The sequence below is a fragment of the Euwallacea fornicatus genome, chromosome 10 (assembly GCF_040115645.1).
Source record: "Euwallacea fornicatus isolate EFF26 chromosome 10, ASM4011564v1, whole genome shotgun sequence".
NCBI lineage: Eukaryota > Metazoa > Arthropoda > Insecta > Coleoptera > Curculionidae > Euwallacea > Euwallacea fornicatus.
The window spans coordinates 4,153,127-4,175,768 of record NC_089550.1 but is presented as its reverse complement, the minus strand read 5'-3'; the positions used below and the strand labels follow the sequence as shown (position 1 = coordinate 4,175,768).

Here is a 22,642-nt window from a genome sequence, read left to right as displayed (position 1 = left end):
AATTCATTAAGAATATGCGTCCTCGAGAAGCTAATAAAAAAGAAATTAGTGTGACATTATTGACTCTACATAAATGGGCATATTCGTGTAATCATTTGTGTATATTTAATGTTTTTCCAAATTTTAACGATGTGGCTCGAATTTCAAACATCCTGCACCGATAGTACGGTAAAGGGCCATTCACATTATCGGTCAGGTCAGCTATTGTAACATTCGTTTTGTTGTCCGTTTGGTTGTATATGGTGACTGGACCGTGCCCTGACAGCGCCCGCTAATGCGAAAAAACAATGAGTGTTACACCGTTTAACTTGACCGTGTCCAGACAATACATGTGAAATAAAGTAAGATCGGTCAGGTCACGATCAGGTCAAATATTGTTGTGTTCATTTTGCATTGTTTAAATGTGACTACTAATGTGAATAACCAAGCCTAGAGTTCCCCTTTTGATGCCAACTAAATCGAAATATTCAGAATTACTCATTTTGAAGTCTTATTCTACACTATACAGTAGTGGCAAAAAGTAGAGCAACTTTTTTATTTTTATCATAAGTTTTTAATCTAAATGAATTTGATATTCTAATTATTCTGATATTTATACCCTTGATATGTATTATTAACACATATAAAAATATTTTCAATAACCCCATAATAAAAAAATTTGTTAAGGAAAATCACTTTGGTTGGCAAAAAGTAGAGCAACGGTAAAAAAATTATAATTATTAATTAATTATACAAATATTTCTTTGTCATAAGTTTGTTGTTTAACACTTAGTAAAGTATCCTTTGTTTTTTATTACTTGGAGGCAGCGATTTTTCATCGATTTGATAAATTTACCAATAATAACGTTATCCATTTTCGCCCATTATTCTTTGAGAGCACAGAAAAGTTCTTCATGATTCGAATATGATCTTCCTCTAATCTTGCGGTCTAAGATCTCCCATAAGTTTTCAATCGGATTTAAGTCCGGTGACTGGGATGGCCAACGCAAAAGATTAAATTTTTCTTCACGAAGCCAAGCTTGAACATATTTTGAGGCGTGTTTTGGATCATTATCCTGTTGGAACCAGTGTTTTACTAGCAAGTGATCATCAGAGTACGGCACCAAATGATTCTCTAATATTTTTTTATAAGAAAATCGATTCATCGTGCCTTCAATTTTAACTAAAGGACCCATCCCAAAGCCCGAAAAACAAGCCCAGACCATAACAGACCCGCCATCATGCTTTACCGTGGGAACAGTATACTTTTTGTTCAATCTTTCATTTGCAGGCCGTCTTACGAATGTAATACCATCAGAGTTGAACATGTTAAACTTTGACTCATCGCTCCAAATCACCCTTTCCATTCATTTTCTGTCCAATAAACGTGTGCTTTGGCAAATTCTAACTTGGCCCGTCTATTTCTTTCTGACAACAGTGGTTTTTTGGCTGGTCTTCTGGCAAATAATAGAGCATCTTGTAATCTCTTTCGTACAGTTCTTGAAGCTATTTCGATTCCCAGTTCCTTGGAGATAGAGGCTTTTATTTCCCGCGAAGATGCAAATGGATTTTGTTTAGAACATTTTACAATTTGTTTGTCTTGAAAGTTAGTGGTTTGTTTTTGGTCGACCTGATTTATGATTGGCGTCCACGTTCCCAAATTTTACAAATCGCTGTAATACTCTTGTGGCTATTCTCCTAGTTAAGTCGAAACGTCTTGCAATGGCAAATTTCTTTTCTCCATTTTTCCATGCTTGTACAACTTTCACTTTTAAATCGTTAGATAAGCACTTGCCCCTGGACATTTTCAAGGACTCTGAAATTATAAAATTTTAATAACACAGCCCAAAAGCCCGATCGAATACTAGAAAAGAATAAGTCGCTCTACTTTATACCAGGTCAATGGTATTTTTTACTTCCAAAAATTTTGATAAGAGTATAATGCAAAATATTTTCGTGTATACCAATAATAAATAACATTGCAATAAATATAGGAATATTTAAAACTTGGGTTTATTCGTGTCGAAAAATAATGGTGAATTTAAAAAAGTTGCTCTACATTTTGCCATTAGTGTACATCCTAAAACTTTGATAATTATCCTTGAATTTGTAGATTCATAGCAGGAGCGGAGACCTTGAGCATTTTTTACTTTATAAATCTTGACATTTTTGCGATTATCGAACTATTTATAGAGACGTAGAAGGAGCGGTTTTAAGGTGGAACTCCACTATGAAAAATGACTTCAAGGCGACCGTCAGTATAAGAAAAATGAACTGAAAAGTCACATAAAGTCGCGTTTAGTTTAATTCGGAAGTCTACAGTTTCCTCTAAAAAAGCTTGCCGTTTTCATAGTGGTTGTCCAAACTCAATCGCAGCAGCTAGCAGAAGTACCTACCGAAGTCATTTTTTTAAAACTAACTTTTACTCGCTAGGTTACGGACACAGACAAAAAATCAATGGAACAACTTCCGTTTAATCTTGTTTTACAGTGCACATTCCAATCGAACGATGATTGCTCCGATTAATATTAATAAAACCGCAAATTTGCCAAGGCCGGACAGTTGCAAACCGCCATTGTTAGATCAATAGGATCAGAAACCACTGCACTTGGAAAGCGAACAAGTTGCTTAGAAGGCTGAAATAGTTGGTTGCAATTGACTTTTTTCGTTATTATCAAAATAAGCGAACATTTCAACTTCTCCTAATATTAGCCCTCTTGTGCTCAAGGTTTGAGCTGTAATTAATAGCGAAATCTTTTATCGTGTTTAGTTAGTGCTTTTAATGAGACCTTGGTCTTAGTTTGCAAATTCTTAAAAAGGTTCCGCTTGATCTGCTTGAAGTACGCCAAATCGAGCACGTACATAAATGGGGTTAACTAAAACCTGGACAGACACAAAGTGCATTTAAACATCAAGGCGGTTAGTTGAGCATTTAAGTAATTAGTTGAATCTGTAAGAAACCATAGTCATTTCAGGGTTCACTTTTTGATTCGCGAATTTTACGGTTCGATCTGGGCAAGGTCTAGACAGCAATTTTTTTGAAATTATTTAACCTCATTTTAGTAAATTGAAATTGTCTTAAATTGGGAGCTCGCCTGCTGCATCATGTAATACATCTAGTTAATTGAGTGATGAGTGCTGCATGTTATTGCTTGACTTGCTTGTGGAGAGTGGTCGAGAATTGGGTCTCGTTGCATATGATTCATATGCTCCGTTCTAAATGTGTGGACTGTTGAAAAACGTAACATTAAATTCAAAATGCACTATATTTTTCTTAGTTTTGGAAATGTTTTTAGATTTCTTAGATGGTCACATTATGTCTTCTTTCTATTAAAATTATTGGTTGTTTACTATATTTTTGTGTTATTCCATTTACGCACTGATTGTACTTAATCACAACATATTAGCTTGAGAAAATTTAGACACGTCCACAACGCGAGGAATTGTTCATTTTTGTCTCAAAATTGTGAGAGAATACTTAAGAAATGCTTTTAAGAATTTTCAAAATTCTCGTAACTTCATCACACCCACGAGGATTTTTTCAAGTTATTTGGCGTTTTTGATTTTTTGACCTATTTTGTTTTGTCAGTACTGCTGCCTAAATAAATATAAAACAATTTCAAAATATTTAATAATGACATTTAAATGAGACGTTGATTTTATGCTTGCTGATTTTTCGTTTCTATTGTTTGATATTTACAAGAGGGCAAAGGGCTATAAAACCGTGTTAGGGTCATTTGCATACTTGGCTTACTCACCTTGTAAAACAAAAATACGCTTACTAAAAAGTCTATAAGTTATATATAGGATTTAACATTTCATTATGCACATATTTCAAGAGGCGATAATATTGTACAAAATAATAGAAAAATACTAATATATTTTTACAGGGTGGTAAAGTTTCACATGTCTTCTAATATTTTGCGCTTTTCTCAAGTATGCCTTGAGTTAAACTTTTGAAATTTCGTACACCTATTTCCTTTAAAATCCTATACAAGAAGATGCCAAAATAGGAGGTAACCGTATTCAGGGGTTATATTTTTTGGGGTTAGGTACTCTTTTATGATTTGTGTCTTTTTGGAACACCTTGTATGAATTCTGATACCAAATTTAAATTCCTTCTTCAATCCTTTGGATTTTTGGTCTCTTACAATGTTTTCGTATCTGTCACCTCTTTCCTGTTATTTGCAAAAATATCTATCGATGATCGATCGATTAAAAATGTAAAGGAAGTAAAGGAAAAATTAATTCTTCAGCTTAGTCATTAATTATCTGAAGCAATTCGAAACATTGAATAAAATTTCTAAAAATGAAAATAAACCTAAACGAAAACAACATTATGAAAACTGTTGAAAATGTCGTTTGATTTGAAAAAAAAAATGTGAAACTTTGCACCCTGTATATAAAAAATGGTGCGTTTTTAACTGTGGATCTATTGGTAATTTTATTATTATTTTACAGCATACTATTGCTGCCTGAAATATCTCTACGATGATACGTTATATCCTGTTTAAGTCAAAATCTGGAAAAATCCGCCTATAGAACTTTGAATAGACGTAACTTTTCTGGACTGTGTTCTGATAGGCCCTTGTTTTGCAATTTTTATGATTTTAAATTTATGAAAAGGCGACGGATTCATCAAAAACTTAGTAAGTCCAGTAAACTCATTTCAAGTACCTCTTCATTTTAAAATCCCTTTTAAACAGTTTTGCTTAGATATCTGAAGAGGCATTATAGGGCTACACGATCGCATACAAGTCATTAGCGTTATGTGCCTTTACAGGGTGCCTTAGGGGATTTATTATTTGCGAAAAATTTACCTTAGACTTGTATAAATTCTTGCAATATCCTTCTGGGTATTTTCTTTTGGCAAAGTAGCGCGTTTTGGAACAATTTTCCCCGATGCCATTCAATCAATTGGTATACAAATGATTGAAAAAAATCAAATAGACTATAATGTCTGCGCTTTATGGTATGCCGACAAACTTTCTTACGTCAATACACGAATACCATTTTAAGCAGTCGTTTATTGTTTAAAATTCGATAGATTCATTTTAACGGCATACCAATCATTGTTTATTTAACGATGTCAAACACTGTTAAATGTAGTTAAAAAGCTCAGTTGTCGCTGGTAACGCTGTTTACAATTTTACTAAGTTAATATTGCATTTCATATTGTAAGAACTGAAGACGTTTTCAATTTTTGGTCAAGTATCTATCCTCAATTTACGTTTATTTTATAAATTTTGTGCTTATTACAGAACTGTGATGTTGATAGAGGGAGTATGCTGTTATGCATAAACCGTACATTCAAATTACACACAAAGTAAACAAAAGGTTATGATGTCCCACTTTGTAGTCAAACTGAATCTCGAATTGATGTTCTAAGAATATTGTTTCTTGTCACGTAGAAGCTCATTTGCCAGCGGAAAAATTCTACGAACATCCCAAGTTATCATAAAGACGACTTGCGTAGATAAATCATCGTTGTTCACCATTCGCAATCGGAAATACACACATTTGCGGTTTCGACAGGTCAATCGCATAATAAGCAGGTTATCCGGAAAGAATTGGAGATCCTATTATTTATTGCATTCGTCGCAAATATTAGTGAGCGAGCCATCACGGTTATTACTCACTTTATAATGCATTGACGCACTTGGGCGCATTTGGAATTTTCAAACCTAAAGACTTGTCACGTATACCAGACGTTCTTAAGCCAGTTCTTATGGTTCATTAATTCATCTTTCTAATGTATTGTAATCTAAGGCGATTAAATCACGTGGTGATCCCATGAAAAATTTTCAATTCAAAAATATTTCTGTTGGTTGGATTAATTGTAGTCGTGACCTATTGAACTCTGACCCATTTTGCAATTTATTATTAATTGGTTGTGGAATTAGTGCTAAAAATTCGGCTTTATTGTCAGTCGATTATGAGTAAATTATTTTGCAACAATCGATTAATCGAAACCTGCAGTTTGGCGGTAATAATGTGTTTTGCGGCCAAAATTTGAGGGAACTTAACTTAATTCAGTTCGTTAGATAAGCTTCAGTCGTTGTGTTTAAGAATAGGTGTAAAGTTCTCATCAAATCTTAGTGTTTAATCAATTTTTTTTTAAATAATCATATTTGTGGAGTACCTGATAAACTTCTGGGCGGAATGGCGAATGTTTCTTTATGAGGAATACATTTTGTATAAGGAGCAGTTCAGCTCTTTTCTCTAAGAATGTTTATATTACGAGGGAGACAACGGAAAACCAGAAAATTTCCTCGAGGATTCAGGAGCTAGCACCAGACATACCTCTGAAGCGATTTAATTGGAGAAATGACCATTTTTGAAGCCAACCGTTTGGAAGATTATTCGTCTAGCCTTAAAATAGTATTTTCGGTTTGATTTCGATTACTCAGGATAGAGAACACTTATGGGAGCTATGAAGTCCCGAACTAAACCAAACCAGTTTTCTTTTTGAATTTTTTTTTAATAGTTATTGATATACCAATAAATAACGACACAGAGCTTCATCTCTTAACCTATTCAAAGAACATCTCATTGGTTTGGGGCGTCGTCTAGTGTTTTCAATAAAAACCTACATTTTAACTTATATTACTCTGCTTTTGATCTTTTTCATTATACTATAGTGATTGTTTGACCAGTATCCAAGGTTTCGACGGTTTTCGCTTGCATTGATAAATAGAAATTTGAGTAGTGTGTCAATAAGTTGAAATTCAAATTAGATGGCCTATTGGTTTTGTTTAAATAATTACAGTTGTCAACAATAAAGTAAAGGAATGAAAACGTTTTTCGGATATTTGTTCATTTCAATTTGTAGTCATTTTGAAGTTTAAAAAGCAATTTCGATTTCAAAGTAAACGGTCAAGAGCTAAGGTGAGTAAGATATTGCCGTCAAAGGAGGTCTACACGTGCATACAACGATCATAGTTATAGTGATTGTGTGAGCAGTATTATTCAACTCTATATCCTCAATTACTCAAAATTTGAAACAACCATAAAATTAACTAATTATCAATAATTTCCTGCAGTGTCCAGTATGCATTATGCATTGTGCAGCATTCAGGTTTATCGAATCAATTTCGTTACCGTCATTCAAATTTAAATAATTACCGAGTAGACATTAATCAATCAGGTGTTTTCTAGTCATTATGTTCGAGTAGTATGGCTGACTTGGATAACTACTTAATGAGTGGTGTAATCACTTCATTCCGGAGTTAAACCACTACTCACTTCTCTCTATAGACTCAGACCGTGTCGGGATTATTCTATATCATGCAATCGAACTTGCCAGAACGAGTAGACTAATTTAAAATTATTTCGAATCAGATAAGGAGAATCTTATTGCTGTAACGATAAGCAATTGGAATAGATAAAATACTTATTAATAGAACAGCCAAGGATGATTTTTATTAACATATTGGCTAGATTTGAGCTCTTCACATTGTTGCTAGACGGGCTACTTCTCAATAAGTGGAAAAATTCTAGTGATGACTATAGTGAAAGCGAATGTCTGATTATTGTGATTTCAAATCTGAAACTTCAAATGAGAATTAAATTGTATTATGCAAATTATAATCCAGCAGTGGATGAGCAATTTCATCTTCTCCAGGAAATAACTTCTACAACCAGCAACAACAACACAGCCCCCCCCCCCTTTCCTCCCTGTATACTCACTATTCACAAATCAGACAAACTTAGAGACAAATAATATAATAGAGATAAGATAAGTAAATCGTATTCTTCAAGGCGAAAATACTTGGAAAACACACAGTAGCCCTCGAGGGTCTGGTGCGTCTAAAAACTAGCCAGATCTAACGCTTCCTGATGCGCCACTATCATCATGTGTGCTGATCTTGAAGACATCTACTCTTCGGACAATTACTTTCTCGTCGGTCAGTTTGTCAGTCAGCATGGCCCCCAAATGGGTCAAGAGTCCATGCAGAACTTGTGCGGTGGCAATGGTGGTCGCTCTCTACGAGCCGATGAGCCGCGTGTCCGGCAGACTACTGATGAAACTTCTGATAGCGCGGACAACAAAGCTCCTCATAAGATCTGTCCAAACGGGCTTCTGGCGAAGCTAGGACTTCCCTGTCAGACCCAAAATGCCTTTGATTACGAACAATGTTATAGTTTCTATGCAGATGGATGTTACAACACCTGCCAGTTTGTGGAAGTAGGAGATATTGAGGATTTCATGTGAGTATGCGTTGAAAATTTGATACGACTAGGGATTCTTGTAGTAGATACACGCGGTGATAAGTAGCTGAATGAGACATCAACGACTTATTACTGGTCATTGCCCCCCAGGGATCCTTTCAGTAAATTTTAAAGGCATTTGAGATAAGTTGGTGGTTTTACAAAATTGACATAGGTTAGCACCTCTGGGAGATAAACGAGGAATGCACAAAATTAATCAACTGATGACTCGATATGGAATTTCGATGAAATATAGTAAAATGTGTTGCAAGATCCGGGTAGATATTGTGTTTAACTGCATATACAGGCATCACGTCTACTCCAGGATAAAAGAAGCCGATGGCCGTTTATGCAGAAGATTGTAAAGACATATGATGTGGTTTAATGTATTATATCAACGATTTGAGTCGATCAGCTCACAGGCATTGCAAGAAGGACCACTTTGAAGCTTCTCAGAACTGCATTGTTGTTTATCTAAGAGAACAACTGATTAGTCAAAAATTCAAAATCAGGCCAATTCTACACCTATACATTTGCCTACGATTTGCTCATAGGATCACTGGGCCCTGGAGTGACTTCTAGGGACGCCATACACATTATTCGACTAGAACGTAATGCGTGGTGCTTTTCTGACTGATCCCCAAATACATCAAGATTTGTGATTTTTCGAGCCTTTCTATGATAGTTCCAGAGAGTCGAGTTAAAGGCCATCTCGCCATGAACCATCGATTATGACATTCGTTTAATGTTTAATATTATTACTGATGTTTTTGGCAACCAATAGACTATTTACTGTTCGTTTAGCATTTCTGATTTTGTAAGTTAGATCTCTTTCGTCTATCACCTTAGTTCAGGTTAGTAGTAGTTTCCTGGGCGATTTCGATCATGCAGAAGCTAACAGATTCGGTCTGTATGTCAAATTGGCATGAACAAAGAGCCTTACTAGGTTTCTCTGTTGGGGCAAGATCGGCAGTTTTCCATATTCTAGGAAATCATCCAAGTAGCCGATAAAAACTTGAAGGAAATGCACTTGTCGATGTTTCCATATGGTTCATTAGATCATCTGGAAATTTGTGTCAGAGCGCGCAGATGATTTATCTTTCATCCCCAGCAGTGCAGTTTACAGTTCTTCGTCTTCAGGGCCTGCATTAGCAAATCTGATGCCCCTTTTTGTTCTGCAGTGTCATCCCCCCCCCCCCCCCCCCCATTAGGCTGGTACTACTCGTTTGTGAATATCAAAGATTCGGTGTGCGGTACTTCTCGTGTCCGCACAAATTCTTATTCAAGAAGTAATTAAACTAATTTGCACTTTTATTTATTACTCGGCGATTTTTTTAAGTGAACTGACCTATTGTGAATTGAAGTAATTTGGGCCAATTTATAGTAAAACCAAATAAACTTCTTTCAGAGGAACCCAAAATGAGCATAAGAAATTTACAGGGCGACTTGCAAATATTTTTCGATAATCTGCAGCGATCGTTTTGGTTTCAATAGCTTAGGTGAATTTTTGTTCGTTAACTTGAATAGACTTAAATTTGAACAAGGTACGTTTTTAAAATGATTAAAACCAATTTTTGTAGCGTGATACTTAATCAAACCCCAATTTGAGTTTTATATCTCAAATAGCCGATCGCTTGAAATTCTATTCAGACTTATATGTTCGTGAACCATCAGAACTGTCTGCCAATCAACCTTAGTTGCACACATATATATATGCAGGTATTCGTTTTATTAGTGTTTACGTAATATTTACGTGGTTCAATTAGATTTAGCAATAACTTGAGCAAGGCCAATAGATAGATTTTTCATACACTCCAATTTTGTATCAATATCACTTCACTTAGATGATCTATACGTTTCAAAGGGAGGATAATATACTATACTATTCAAAGGGATTAATAATCCATCTAGTATAACCTAGTATCCGATTACGCTAAATTATAGTACTTCACTAAAATTCCAAGTTATTTGTAGCCGTTTTTTTTATTGCAGGAATAACGAAAAACGGAAAGAAAGATCTCGCGATGCGGCCCGATCTAGAAGATCCAGAGAGACAGAGATATTTTGCGATCTTGGCAATGCCTTACCGATCTCGACAGAGCAAATATCGCAGCTGGATAAGGCTTCAGTTATGCGACTCGCCATATCGTATCTGAGAGTTCGAGATATGATCAAGCTCAGTAAGTTTCATATTGAGCGAATAAAAATTAAATAATTATCGAAAGAATGATACCAGATTCATAGTTTTATGTTTAATTTCTGATCGTCCAGCTATTAATTTAAATCAGGGTTGTGCAATAACAAATTTCATATTTATAATTAATGGCACAGAACATACTTATAGAAAGTTCATGCAGCCGCAGTACTTTGATATAATAAGGTTAAAAGGGAACACTGCAAGGATCAGTTTAATCGACGCATTCTTCGTGCTCGCACGCAACGTAAGCGTTGACGATAGACGTATTCGACGATTTGGTCAGGTGAATTTTCTATGATAAATGTATGCTCGGTGTTAAAAAGCGTATTTTTAGAAACACATGCTAATTTTCAAAAGCACAAAGCACATTAATTGCTGATAAAAATTTGCAATATTTTGGATGATTTCCCTTATCAGTCGTAATATACCGACTCATGTGCAAGTTTACGTTGATCTTTGATTGCAATATTTCATGCTTTTAAGAGCGTATGATTTAATATTAATCTTTTATTATTTCGTGTTTACTCAGGCAAAAATATGCTACATAATTGATTTATTGAGAGCAAATAACTTTGATTTTGAAGCATTTGAGATTCTCATTTCATGATAAATTTAATTTCATTAGCATTCCGTTAAAGTTTATTGATTTTTTTTCTGGATGTAAGAGTAACCTCCTGTTGACATTAGGTTCTCAAACCAGTCAGATAACCATTGTTTTTGTACCCAACTGCTAGTTATTCAAAGGTGTGCTTGTAGAGATGAATTTAAGAGGATTTATAGATTTTTATCTGATGCATTTGAAATAAAGAAAAATTAGTTGGAAAAGGTGGAATTTGTAGATATTGAAAGTATGAAACTAAGGGAAACACTGCATTGCAATCTTGCAAATTTTCCTTTCTTGATATCTATGGGTTTTTCTAAATTTAACTTAGAAAACGAAAGTATTTTTCTATAACTTTAACGTTTTTTCAGTTACTGGTGTATCTTTTTACATATTGACAACTTCTGAACAAACATGATCAGACACTTGATATTCAATAAATGAGCCTAGAAATAAGTTAGAAGTTTTATTTGAAATTTTTAACTTTTTGTCATTTTTAGTTCCCATGCTCCCAGTCAAAGAAAAGAAACCAATGAAGCCCCTAAAAGAAGAATCAATTTTCTTGAAGTCTCTCGATGGGTTCATATTCGTCATTTCCGCAGAAGGAGATTTTGTATATTTGTCTGAGAACGTCAGCGATTACTTAGGAATCAGTCAGGTAAACAATAGTATAAATAAATATTTATTTTGTGGGTATTTTGTCTACATCTCTAGATGCCTTTTGTCGTCAATGAATATGGTATTTGCCTAATGGTGACTTAAAATTTTATTACACTTCATAGCAATTGCCTATCCCTCCTCTTTGTTATAGAAGACACCCTAATATAATAGCTTAGAATTACTCTATTGTTTTCAGTCTTCCGTAACGATTTTATTATACGTATATAAAATATGCTTGTTTTGATATGAGCAATATTTGTATTTGGCAATGAATATATTTAGTTATATGAATAAAAATGTGTCATTTTAGATCGATCTTATGGGTCAAAATATTTACGAATACAGTCACCCATGCGACCATGAGGAGATTAGAGAAGTCCTCTCTTCGAAAACACAAGAAGAAACTGACTTTCCGAGGTCGATTTTCATAAGGTTAAAATGCACCCTCACTAGCAAGGGGCGTTCTGTGAATTTAAAGTCCGCAGGGTTCAAGGTTTAATTTAATAGTTTTTTTTGTTTTTGTATTAATATTGTGGTTTAAGGTTATTCACTGCACTGGGCATATGCTAAAAGACAAAGGAGGTGATGAGGATGATAAAGGCACTATCAACAGCTGTTTGGTGGCTGTAGGTCAACCGATTCCTCATCCCTCAAATATTGATACCCCCTTGCCTAGGCAGACATTCTTGACTAAGCATAGTATGGATATGAAGTTTACGCATGCGGATGATCAATTGTAAGTATTTTTCTTAAAGGATTTCATTCGTCATCAATTCTACATTAAAAATCCGGTAATAAATAACAGTTGTAAGGACAGTAATAGGCACTGACAGTTGCAAAATGAACCCTAAATTACACTGAGAGGTTATTACACCAATGGTACTCAGTGCGAGTTTTTAGCTTTAAATTCGATTTTTTATCAAAAATTATATGACAAATATAATCAATAAACTAAATTTGAAAATAAACGAAAACCGCATTTCTTAGATACATTTTTAGCGTCACATTCTACTTATCCGAACCAATAAAAATTACTTTTCAGCATGATGGACGTCTTGGGATACACTTCAGAGGATCTGATCGGCAAATCGGTGTACGAATACCATCACGCCATGGACACGGATTCACTGGGATCAGCCTATAAATCTCGTAAGCATATGCGTATTTCTGAATGGTATTATCTGATCGACCACTTAATTATTATTGGCAAAATGAAACGTCAGTCTATTGAATATTTCAGTGTTTTCCTATTTTATCTCCTACACTAAAATCCAGTTTCTACTGAAAAAACTTTAGGCAACTGAGTTTCTATTGTTTTCCAAATTATTTCAGGAGGTTCCAAAATGTGTCTCATTATGTAGGAAATAACTGTTGAAATCGTCGTTTCAATGAAGTAACTTTGGATAATATTGTCTTGCTGTTTTTAATAGTGTAGGCTAGCTTCTGTGCAAATGCTCCAATTTCACGTAAACACCCCCAAGAATGAGGTTATATTCTGGAGAAACTGGTGAATCAACATTAATTCTCTCTAACCGATTTGGGGTACTTCTATTCTCGTTTGATTTGGATGCATAGTTTAAGTGGCACTTATTGAGTCCAAAGTACATAATCAGTTTTTTTTATTGCACCCTACTAGTAATACGCTTTAAATATTTATTCTGTTGTTACTGTGATTTGAAACAATATCACCGAAAAATAAAAGCCTCATGTGGACCTTTTGACTTTTAAATTTGATTTTCATGAATAAAAAGCTATTTTGATGTACATTTTTCTCCACAATGGTAGAAAATACAGTAACATATTTAAGATACCTAATCCGAATAAATTAATAGAATACTTTCTTTTGTTCCAACAAAGTCTTACGTATTGTATATGTATATTTTTTATAAAAGAGAATTAACTTATACGAACGTTATATTATATTAGTTTTACATTGATTCCCTTAAGCATTTCTAACCAGGACAGTAATTCCTAGAGTTAATAAAATGTAAGTCCAACTCGGGGTTTGTTTGATACTACCATTCAAGCATGCTCTAGGATCGATTTTCACCCATTTACCCGCAGGCGTTTGTTCAATGATGTTAGGAAAGCTCATATCTATAGAAGCCTGTTCCCAAACGTTCATCATGTCGTCGTCCACTTCCATTCGGTATAGTGTTGAAGCAAACTCTGAAAATGTTTATTGTTTTTGTATTTTGTGTGTGTGGCTTTTATGTAGCAGAAAATGTGATTAATCACAATAATAAACCCTGAAATATCTGGTTCCTAAATATGCAAAAATGCACAGATTCTTCCATTTATTGTCGTCGGTTAAAATTACAATTACGTTGTTGTTTTTACGGTCATAAGTTCCATCATTAAACGGAATATTACATACCTATATCATCTTTGTTACAAGACCATATGAGCAGGGCATTATTATCGAATTTTAAATTTACATCATAGATCAAGTCTTCATCATCCTCTTTCTGAATAACCAGTTTCACATCTTCTTTATTTTGAGTCACATTTCCCTTCCAGATCGGATGTAGTAAATACCCTCTCCATTTATAATTGTATATGACGCAATACGTCTCCGAGGCATTGCAAGTTATTTCGAAATGGGTGCACGGTTCGTTCTGTAGCGATTTGTTGGCGAAAATATGCTCGTACCAGTAACCTTCCATCTACCATTCCACAAAATAGGAGGATTTTTTTTTTACTTTACAGTTACTTACAAATGTCGTGCTGAGCTGTGGGTGCTTAGGTGTTTTCTCTAACAAACATTCTCCCGTAGTCTTCCCAATACTACTTACGAAAATCACTAAAATGAAATAAACCCACATCTTGGTTATTAGGAACTAACCAAAAGCTTTCAGAGATTGAGGGTTATTATAGAAAGCTTCCAAAACTGTTAAGCGTGATAGTTGCCCTGGGATTTCGAGGCCTTTATCTAAACCAAATTTACGTTAAGTAGCAATATGTTCAGATTTATCCGATTTCTTTTGTTTACAATCGATACAGTGGTGGGTTTCATAGCGATTACCCTTAAATTTCTCATCAACATGTTAAAAGTTGTGCAGTAATTACCTCGGTATGTGCGCCAATGTAGTCACTTAGCTGATCGAGGTTTGTTTGATTCCCTGCTCAATTCAGGCAGATTATGTTTGCAAAGCTATTGCTTCTTGACTATCGGTTTTTCCGGTTCTGATGTAATACATCAAAATGTCGGCCAAATTAGTGGAGTGAAATCTCTTTGGTCAATACCGTTTTTTAGATCATATTTATTGCTGCGAAAAGGATAAATGGAGTTCGATTGAAGAGTTGAAACTTATAGAATAATCCGTTTTTTTAAAACTAATTTTGAGTTTACAATAAAGCGGTGGCTCTGATCCTCCCTTCCGTTAATCTTTGTGAGTTGTTCCCACGTAAGGCTAACACATTCCCCGAAAGAACCAGATGAAATAATTTTATCCCAGTTATAATCGCACGACATTGTTGTATACATAAATCGATACTTTTTGAAACTGATCTAAATGGGAAAAACACATCAACTGATAAAAAATTGATGAATCCATTTGCGCAAAGTGAAAAAAATATATACGAGAACTATTTTTTTTTTCAATTTCCGGTAAACTAGCAAGAATAAATAAGGTCAGCAAAACATGTTTTACTATACATAAAAGTTACACTTATGTATCCCAACTTCTTCTCGATATAGTTACCAAGGACATTCAGGCATTTGTCATAACGGGGAACAAGTTTTTCTACACCTTCTGTATATCCAATTGCGGCCTGTGCACTAAGTTAATCTTGCACACACCATTTCATTTCCTCGTTTATGCGAAACCGCTCTTTTCCTAACTACACTTTCATCTTGGCAAACAACTGAAAGTCACTGGGTATCAAGTTAGGACTGTACAGTGGATGGTCAAACACTTTCCATCCAAAATTTTTATGCAGCTCCTTAGTCTTACTGCTGCATAGAGGTGTGCATTGTTATGAAGTAGGAGTACTCCTGATGACAACGTCTTTCTCCTTTTGTTTAATGTCGCCATTTTTAGATGTTTTAGAATTTTACAGTAGGAAACTGCAGTAATTGTGATGTAAAAGAATCTTTAACCGAATCTTACATCTGGCAGCAGCTTAAATTGCAGTAACCATAATCTAAATGCCCTCCGGTCAAATTTATGATATCAAATAGTTAATTCGTTTGATGTGATTTGATAGAGATGACTAAATTAGATTTAAGAAAAACCGCATGTCTATGGTAACTGAGTATTCTCAGTGAACTAAACAGAACTTGAAAAAAAAATCCTCGTATATATATTTTTACCACGAATAATGCAATCTTAGTTGTCGCTTATTTGTAGCTGAGCTACATGAAACTCGATCCTAATTGCACTTTGATATAAATTATTGGACAAAATTTTAAAAAACGTCCATGGCAAGAGACCCGTGATGGACTAAAAACAATAAAACCCGGATTGAATCTGATTTGGATGACTATCGTAAATCACACAATTGCTTTTTTCCTCCCCTTTGGGTTCACTGAAATGAAAGTTTATTGACAAGATGAAGAACGGAGTGGAGATTCCATTTTATGAAACTTCTCCGCCTTCATTTCTATTAAAGCACTGCTTAAAGTTAAGTAACTCCTTTTTGAGATACAATTAATTTCAAATAAAATGTAATACGCCTATTCTTTGAGTCAGAAATAGAAAGTTCACTGCCCTATCATATCAAATTTGAGCTCGTGATAGTTATTTTTACCAAACAATTTTCTCGTGACATTCAATTCCTTAAAGATGTAGAGATCCTGAATTTTTCGCCAATAAATATCACTAAAGGGGATAACTTTATGATACTTTTATCGGGTTTTGTTTTTCTGGCGTCGAAAAGTTTATTATTGTATTGTTTCATGTTGACTACCATGGCTGCATATATATATATATATATATATATATATATATATATATATATATATACGTTTACTGCGCGTAGAAATAAAAATTCCTTCGGGACGTTTTTCCGGATCTACAAAAGTCTCCGGGATAACGTTTGAGATGTATGTAAACGAGGATACGTAAATATTTTCTTCATAAACTCCTCGTATACAACAAATTACATTCTTTAGAATTCAATGCTGTGTCTGTATAGAAACATTGTTTTTGCATGTCTATTGCGTTATTTGAATGAATTAACAGGAGAGACCCCCCCGTAAGAGTGCCTGAAAACACAAAGCCTTATTTTCCGGATATTCACCCAGATTCGAGTGCAATTTTCTCGATAAACTGGGTTTTATTACCGCCAGCCCTAACCGGGGGCTTTGTTCCCAAACTCGACGCCGTTCAGTTAAGTTTAATCCTGCAGGATATTCGGAAAATCTTTGGGAAGTGTTTGCTTTATATCGGTCATTTTAATGGCCGCAATTCTCCGTTTTTAACTGTGATGGCTCAAAAGTTGATTGAATTTTATACGATTTACGGATATAGCGTTAAGTTTGCTATCAAATATTTCTTTTAAACGTTCGCGAAAAAGCAATAATTATTTCTAACAGGAAACAAATAGTCGAAAAGCAATCATTTGTGTCATAACTCACGCTTGAAAGTAAAAAAAAAAACGGCAATCTTAAGGACATCCATCATAGGGACTCAAATTTATCTGTTGCCTAGCCAGTCAAGCCCCGATTCCTGATCTCGTGACAGTAAAACTGAAAAATTGTTCCCGTTTACGGAAAAATGAAAATGTATGGGGTACTGGCGCTAGTAAATGGCTAAAATATGAGGAGAATGATGATTGATACCATAATAATGTCTGGCTTTGTTCTAGCCCTTCGACGAGCTCAAATATGCCCTTGGCATTTAGGTACTTGAAATATTCTATCCTGCGAAAATTGGATCCCCTAAGGTTGGAAACAGATATCGGCAATTGCTCTAGAATTTTCGTCCATTTTAAGTTTGTAGTTTTATAGTTTTTAACATCTTCATTTATTTACGTTTATATTTTTGCAATTGAGACGTTATGTTTTCTGTGTATGGTATTTTCAAAATCCGCAAATGCAATTATCAAAGCGCTCTCGTATTTCGGAAACTAAAAGAGATTTGAACGCTGAAGGAGACTCTATGCCCTCATTGAAATTAATTCAACCGAATTAAAACTCAAGCTTGTAAAACTCAGCTTTCTTGCATGTCAAAATTCGGAATTGTTTAATTCCTGGGGTATTTTTGTACTACAAAATTGCACATAATTTGCATATACAAGTAACGGTCGTCTTTAAATTCGTAATTAAGAACAGTGGCGCATTTGCAGTCGTTTTCGAATGCATGCTGAGTGCATTCGGCAACGCAATGTGAATAGCTCTGAGCTCAGTCTATTCCACCACTCTGAAAATGTTCCTGAAGAACTCCTATATCTTGCTTACTCGCTTTCTTTTGAGAGAAAATTATGGAGTGGACAACTGCTAGGACATCTTTATATTAAAAATCGCACACAATTTGTATCATAGTTCGTATGAATTTTTCGGGAGTATCTTATATAGTGGAAACTTTACTTTTTTTACTTGAAGTTTTATCAGAGTTTGATAGGGATTAATATTTGCGTTTTTACAATCAGCGAAGCTGATACATCTGGTTTCAGCTAACAATAATTTCATCCATAAATTTCACTGCAACATTCTACATAACAGTGAATTATTTAAGGTTATTCTCTTCCGGAATGCTATCACATCTCCCTTTAAATATCCAATTGATAGGCGGTCCTAGAACCCTCGTTACTCACCGACAAATCATAATTACCGAAAGCTGAGGCTATGGGCACAACTTGCATCAATGAGGTGTTCTCTACCCATTTTCCTATCACAATTCAAATAAATCCACGTTATTTGCAGCAGCTATGGATCTAGAGATATCTCTATCGTATTTCATGACACAGTACACAGAAAACTCAATATTATCCCGTCGGGCACAACAAGTAGATATTTCCTATTGATAAGATTCACGACAGGCCAATATTCCTTAACACGGCAAATGTGCATTGAAATGCAATACTTTGTTAAGAATTTGAGATGCTCTATGTTTTAAATCTTCTCATTTTAATCATCTTAGACCGTATTTCTGTACAGTGAAATAAAACAAATGGTTAGAGTAAATTCGTTTGAAATTGTATTATCCGTAACACCCTTGGAAGCGTTGATTCATGTCGATGAGTCTCCTTGTGTCTAATCACGTTCCTGATTATGTCATTCATGTTCAATACGGAATAAAAAACAAAAACGTATATCGATGAAATCTTTTCAAATAAACTCTTTGATTTCTATGAAAATTTGATTCAAAAAATGTAAGAAAATTGAAGTTCTCCCCTAAATTCAAAAGAAATCATTTCAGCAGAATTCAAGGCCGCTATTACAATTTAGTTCTGAAAATTCTTCTCAAAATTAAGCTAATTCCACGAAATTCTCGACACAAATTATACTAACGCGAACTAACCTGTTTAAATTCATTTTGTGTTTCCTTTGCAGTTTTTTCTAAAGGACAATGCGAAACCAACCGCTACAGATTCCTGGCTAAAACCGGGGGATTCGTGTGGGTGGTCACTCAGGCCACTTTAATCATGGACAAAATGCAGAAGCCTCAGAGTGTAGTTTGTGTCAATTACGTCATTAGGTAAGTACACGTGCCCTTTTTTATTTCGGAGAAACGTGACAACCAACTTCTTTTCTGTTCATCATTGAATGAAGATGAAAAATCTTCATTTTCCTAATGGAAACTTGTTTAGAAAAATGCGTTCACATATGGGCATAGCTTTGGCGACTTACGATACATAAAAATCTTATCCTCCGAAGCACAGCATCAAAACAACATAAATCCACTCAAAACAAGTCGTTTGTTATTAGATTTGAAGTGCCCTGCAAAACAAGCTAACGCTAACCTTTTGTATGCATGAATTGTCTGAAATAAAGAAGAAATGTGAAAATTGTCGTGAAAGAAGTTGGTTGTCGTTTTCTTTTTTGCTTTGCTTGCGAACCCATTTTTCTATTATAAAATGCGAATAGATCATGAATTTTTTTGTTAAAATTTAATTTAAAGTAAAATCGCGGACGTTTGAAACCACACTTGACGTAAGTTTGGGGTTCGCCAATTTCCGCTTTCAGATTTTGAATTTTCGCGTTTTTTTACCTCCTCTAGAGAGTAAATTTCTGCATTCATTAAAGATTTTCTAACAAACGCATCTAATGGATCACATCGAATTCAGTTAAATTCGATCTCTCTAGTGCGAACTTTTACTCTGTTTCCTTCCCGATCGCTCGCCAAATTTGGCGACACGTAATCGAACATAAAAGTGAATTTGCGGCTTATCTTGGCACTTTTACTTAGCGTTTTTCTGTGTTGTTCCGCGTCAATATCTTGTTCCATTTCATGGAAAAACTGAAAATGGCACTTCGGCAAGATGGCGCACATATATCTCAGCAAATTCAATTTAGCTTTGTCTTACCAGTGTGGGTGTTACAGGAATGGTAACTGTCTCTGGCAGAGTATTAGATTCGGATGTTTTCAAAAATGATATTGCCAGTGTTGAGCGCGGGGGTATTTTTCCTTTTATTGAGGAGTTGAAATTGATATTGTCCGTAACAGAGATGCAAAAATAAATTGGTCGATGCAAATTATGTGGATTGAAGGTGTTGTGTGATTTGAATAAATAGATTGGCAGTTGGGAGGATTGTTTTTAACAATGACAAATGTAACATGTGTTGCCTTAATAATCTAAAAAAATATCAGTGTTGAAGGCAAAACAAAAATCTATGGACGTCATCGGTTGGCGTCATGGACGTCGCTTTTTTTGTAAAAAGATTCTTTTGTTTTGGTGTTGTTTTCACGGAGTCACTGCTGAAACGCAACGGGGTATATTTGTCAGGAAAACTTTCTTGACAATATGTTCTATGCAACTTCATATTATGTATCTCCCCTTGGGCCATTTCACTTTCGACTTCTTCCTTATTACAACCGCAAAACAGCTCACTGCCTCAAATGCATACCGTCAACATCACCCAACTGGGTGGATAGGAAAATCAAGGGAAATTGACTTGCAACACTTCTTTTACGATTTTCATCGCAGAGTCATTTTATTATCAGATTTCCTTTTTCAGAGAGTCTACATCACATTCACGTTAAAATGTCAAGAAAATGCCATTTGGGCCTCGATTTTCTCGTAATGATTACATATTAGAACGGACGATCGCTAATTTCCGTTGATGTTCCTCGTCCCTCGGTGTCTGTGATTTTGTTTAAATAGGGCACGCTGTTACTCTGATTTATACAAGACAGTGGGAAGGCTTTGTCCCGTGATTTGTGATCATCCGAACCACATTCTCGATAGTCCAGTGTGGCCTCACTGTGATGCCGATAAAAAGGCCATAAAGCTATACCCGTTCCGTGGATGATATAAGAAACAGGAATCACGCAATCTTCAGATAAAATGCCACCCTTTTCATGCGACCCATTATTTATGTCGAGTGAGCACCCTCTGAGGAAATACATCCGGGCAATGTTTGTTGATATTTATTTGGCACGAATATCTAGAAAGAGAGAGTTCTTTTTTATTTAAAAATCAAATTAGTTTCGCAAGAAATTTTTAAGTTATTGCGCTTGTCAGACGGGAAACGTCCGTATCGTTTGAAAATGTGTTTTATTTAGTTTTTCCAGCTGTATGTCGTATGTCATTAAGCAGGCGAAAGTGACAAGGGAAGAAATAACCTTAGCTAGGCTCGTCAATATTTATTTTCTTTTCGTAGTGCTCTTGACCGCATCTCCTGAGGACTCAAACATGGCAAACACAACCATGCCGCGGTATGTTTTGGCTTCTGCAAACAGTTCTCTTAATGAGGTTTCCCTCTTTGTTTACGTATTGTAAACAACCCTTTACTAACGTTTCAAGACACCAATTTAACTCAGGTCTGGAGCGGATTTGTTTAAAAAATGCCCTTAGTTTGCATTTGTTGACTAGACCCTAATTTTGGCAAGTTTACAATGGAAGGGAAGAGAGTCATTTGCTAAACTCTCCTGTTCTGATTAATGGCCTCGAGGACGCATGAGGGCTCGGTCGTTTGTGAACGGTAAGTGATGGTTATTGTGGTGTCACCTTTATTTCGCGTACAGTAAGCTGTTTTGGGAATTTGACATCAAAATTAATAAACAGCTCGCCTGTTGCAGCATGAAAATTCAATTTAATCTTACCATCACAATATAGCGTGAGGACCACTTTTAAAATTATTTTTATTTCCAATTTCAAAGGCAACTTTAATGTTGCATGCCATTCTACAGGCCAAGATGACAAGGGATTCCTGCAGGGAAACGTCTTAAATTTCCCGGGGAGATTGGAGCGAGTCTTATTTATTTTTGTTTGAGAATGCCGGAACTTTGGTCTAATTTAGCGAAATCTGTAGGGGTTGAAACTTTTTGAGATGCCTGACATATCTCAATTTTGAAACATAAAACTCAAATAGATTCGATTCAAGCACAATGCACCGATACATTGAACTTGCTTGCGTAAATTGTCTTGGGTCATGGTTTTGCCTAGGTTTGCAAAAAATTATATTGACTTGGGCCATAGTTCTGGCCATTCAACGTGAACGAGAACCTTTCTTAAGGTAAAAGATTTGTTTTTCTTACGCAATCTGCAAGGTGGTGATAAATAGTTTGCAATAATACTTAAACCATCAACATAAAACAGCCACACTTTATATTTCCTATGTAATTTAGTGTATGTGCATAGTGATTTATTATTACGACCAGTATTTGCATTTCGTGTGAGGTCAGAAAGATGCGGGGAAATGGGCTAATTACATCTAGTGAAATAGGCAATCTGATGTGCAAATGAGCAATGTCATTGCGATTACCTTGCCAAAAATATGTATTAGTTCATTGCACGTGAAGCATCTAAAAGTTAAGGTTTTTTAATAGCAAGTATTTTTCCCCACGTGTTCCTTCGGTTACATCATCGCCAAGGGTTTCTGAAAA

At 35.2% G+C, this 22,642-nt stretch overlaps 2 protein-coding genes across 4 annotated transcripts in view; one reads left to right on the top strand and one right to left on the bottom strand.

The window, feature by feature from the left end:
* sima (similar) overlaps nt 1-22,642 on the top strand; it is a 68,787-nt gene that overhangs the window by 6,260 nt on the left and 39,885 nt on the right. For 2 of the 3 annotated variants that reach the window (XM_066286301.1, XM_066286300.1), the window contains exons 2-8: nt 7,741-8,190; nt 10,183-10,370; nt 11,489-11,646; nt 11,959-12,141; nt 12,191-12,384; nt 12,691-12,797; nt 19,147-19,291. In XM_066286301.1, the coding sequence (XP_066142398.1) occupies nt 7,835-8,190; nt 10,183-10,370; nt 11,489-11,646; nt 11,959-12,141; nt 12,191-12,384; nt 12,691-12,797; nt 19,147-19,291 (1,331 nt within the window). In that variant the 5' untranslated portion in view covers nt 7,741-7,834. The remainder of the gene's footprint in view (nt 1-7,740; nt 8,191-10,182; nt 10,371-11,488; nt 11,647-11,958; nt 12,142-12,190; nt 12,385-12,690; nt 12,798-19,146; nt 19,292-22,642) is intronic. The other variant, XM_066286302.1, reaches the window with a different exon arrangement.
* On the bottom strand, nt 13,550-14,808 carry LOC136341394 (uncharacterized). Its single transcript, XM_066286328.1, has 4 exons — nt 14,650-14,808; nt 14,366-14,580; nt 14,026-14,314; nt 13,550-13,817 (listed from the first exon to the last, which is right to left on the bottom strand). Exons 2-4 carry the CDS (start codon nt 14,471-14,473, stop codon nt 13,591-13,593), a joined length of 624 nt encoding a protein of 207 aa, XP_066142425.1. The 5' UTR covers nt 14,474-14,580; nt 14,650-14,808; the 3' UTR covers nt 13,550-13,590.

What these genes read in the sequence shown, in the direction of transcription:
- LOC136341394 (XM_066286328.1), bottom strand. Translation starts at nt 14,473, where the DNA reads ATGTGGGTTTATTTCATTTTAGTGATTTTCGTAAGTAGTATTGGGAAG. An exon ending in CACAGCTCAGCACGACATTT is followed by an intron (nt 14,315 to 14,365) that starts GTAAGTAACTGT and finishes GTGGAATGGTAG; the next exon opens with ATGGAAGGTTACTGGTACGA. An exon ending in TTGTAACAAAGATGATATAG is followed by an intron (nt 13,818 to 14,025) that starts GTATGTAATATT and finishes AAACATTTTCAG; the next exon opens with AGTTTGCTTCAACACTATAC.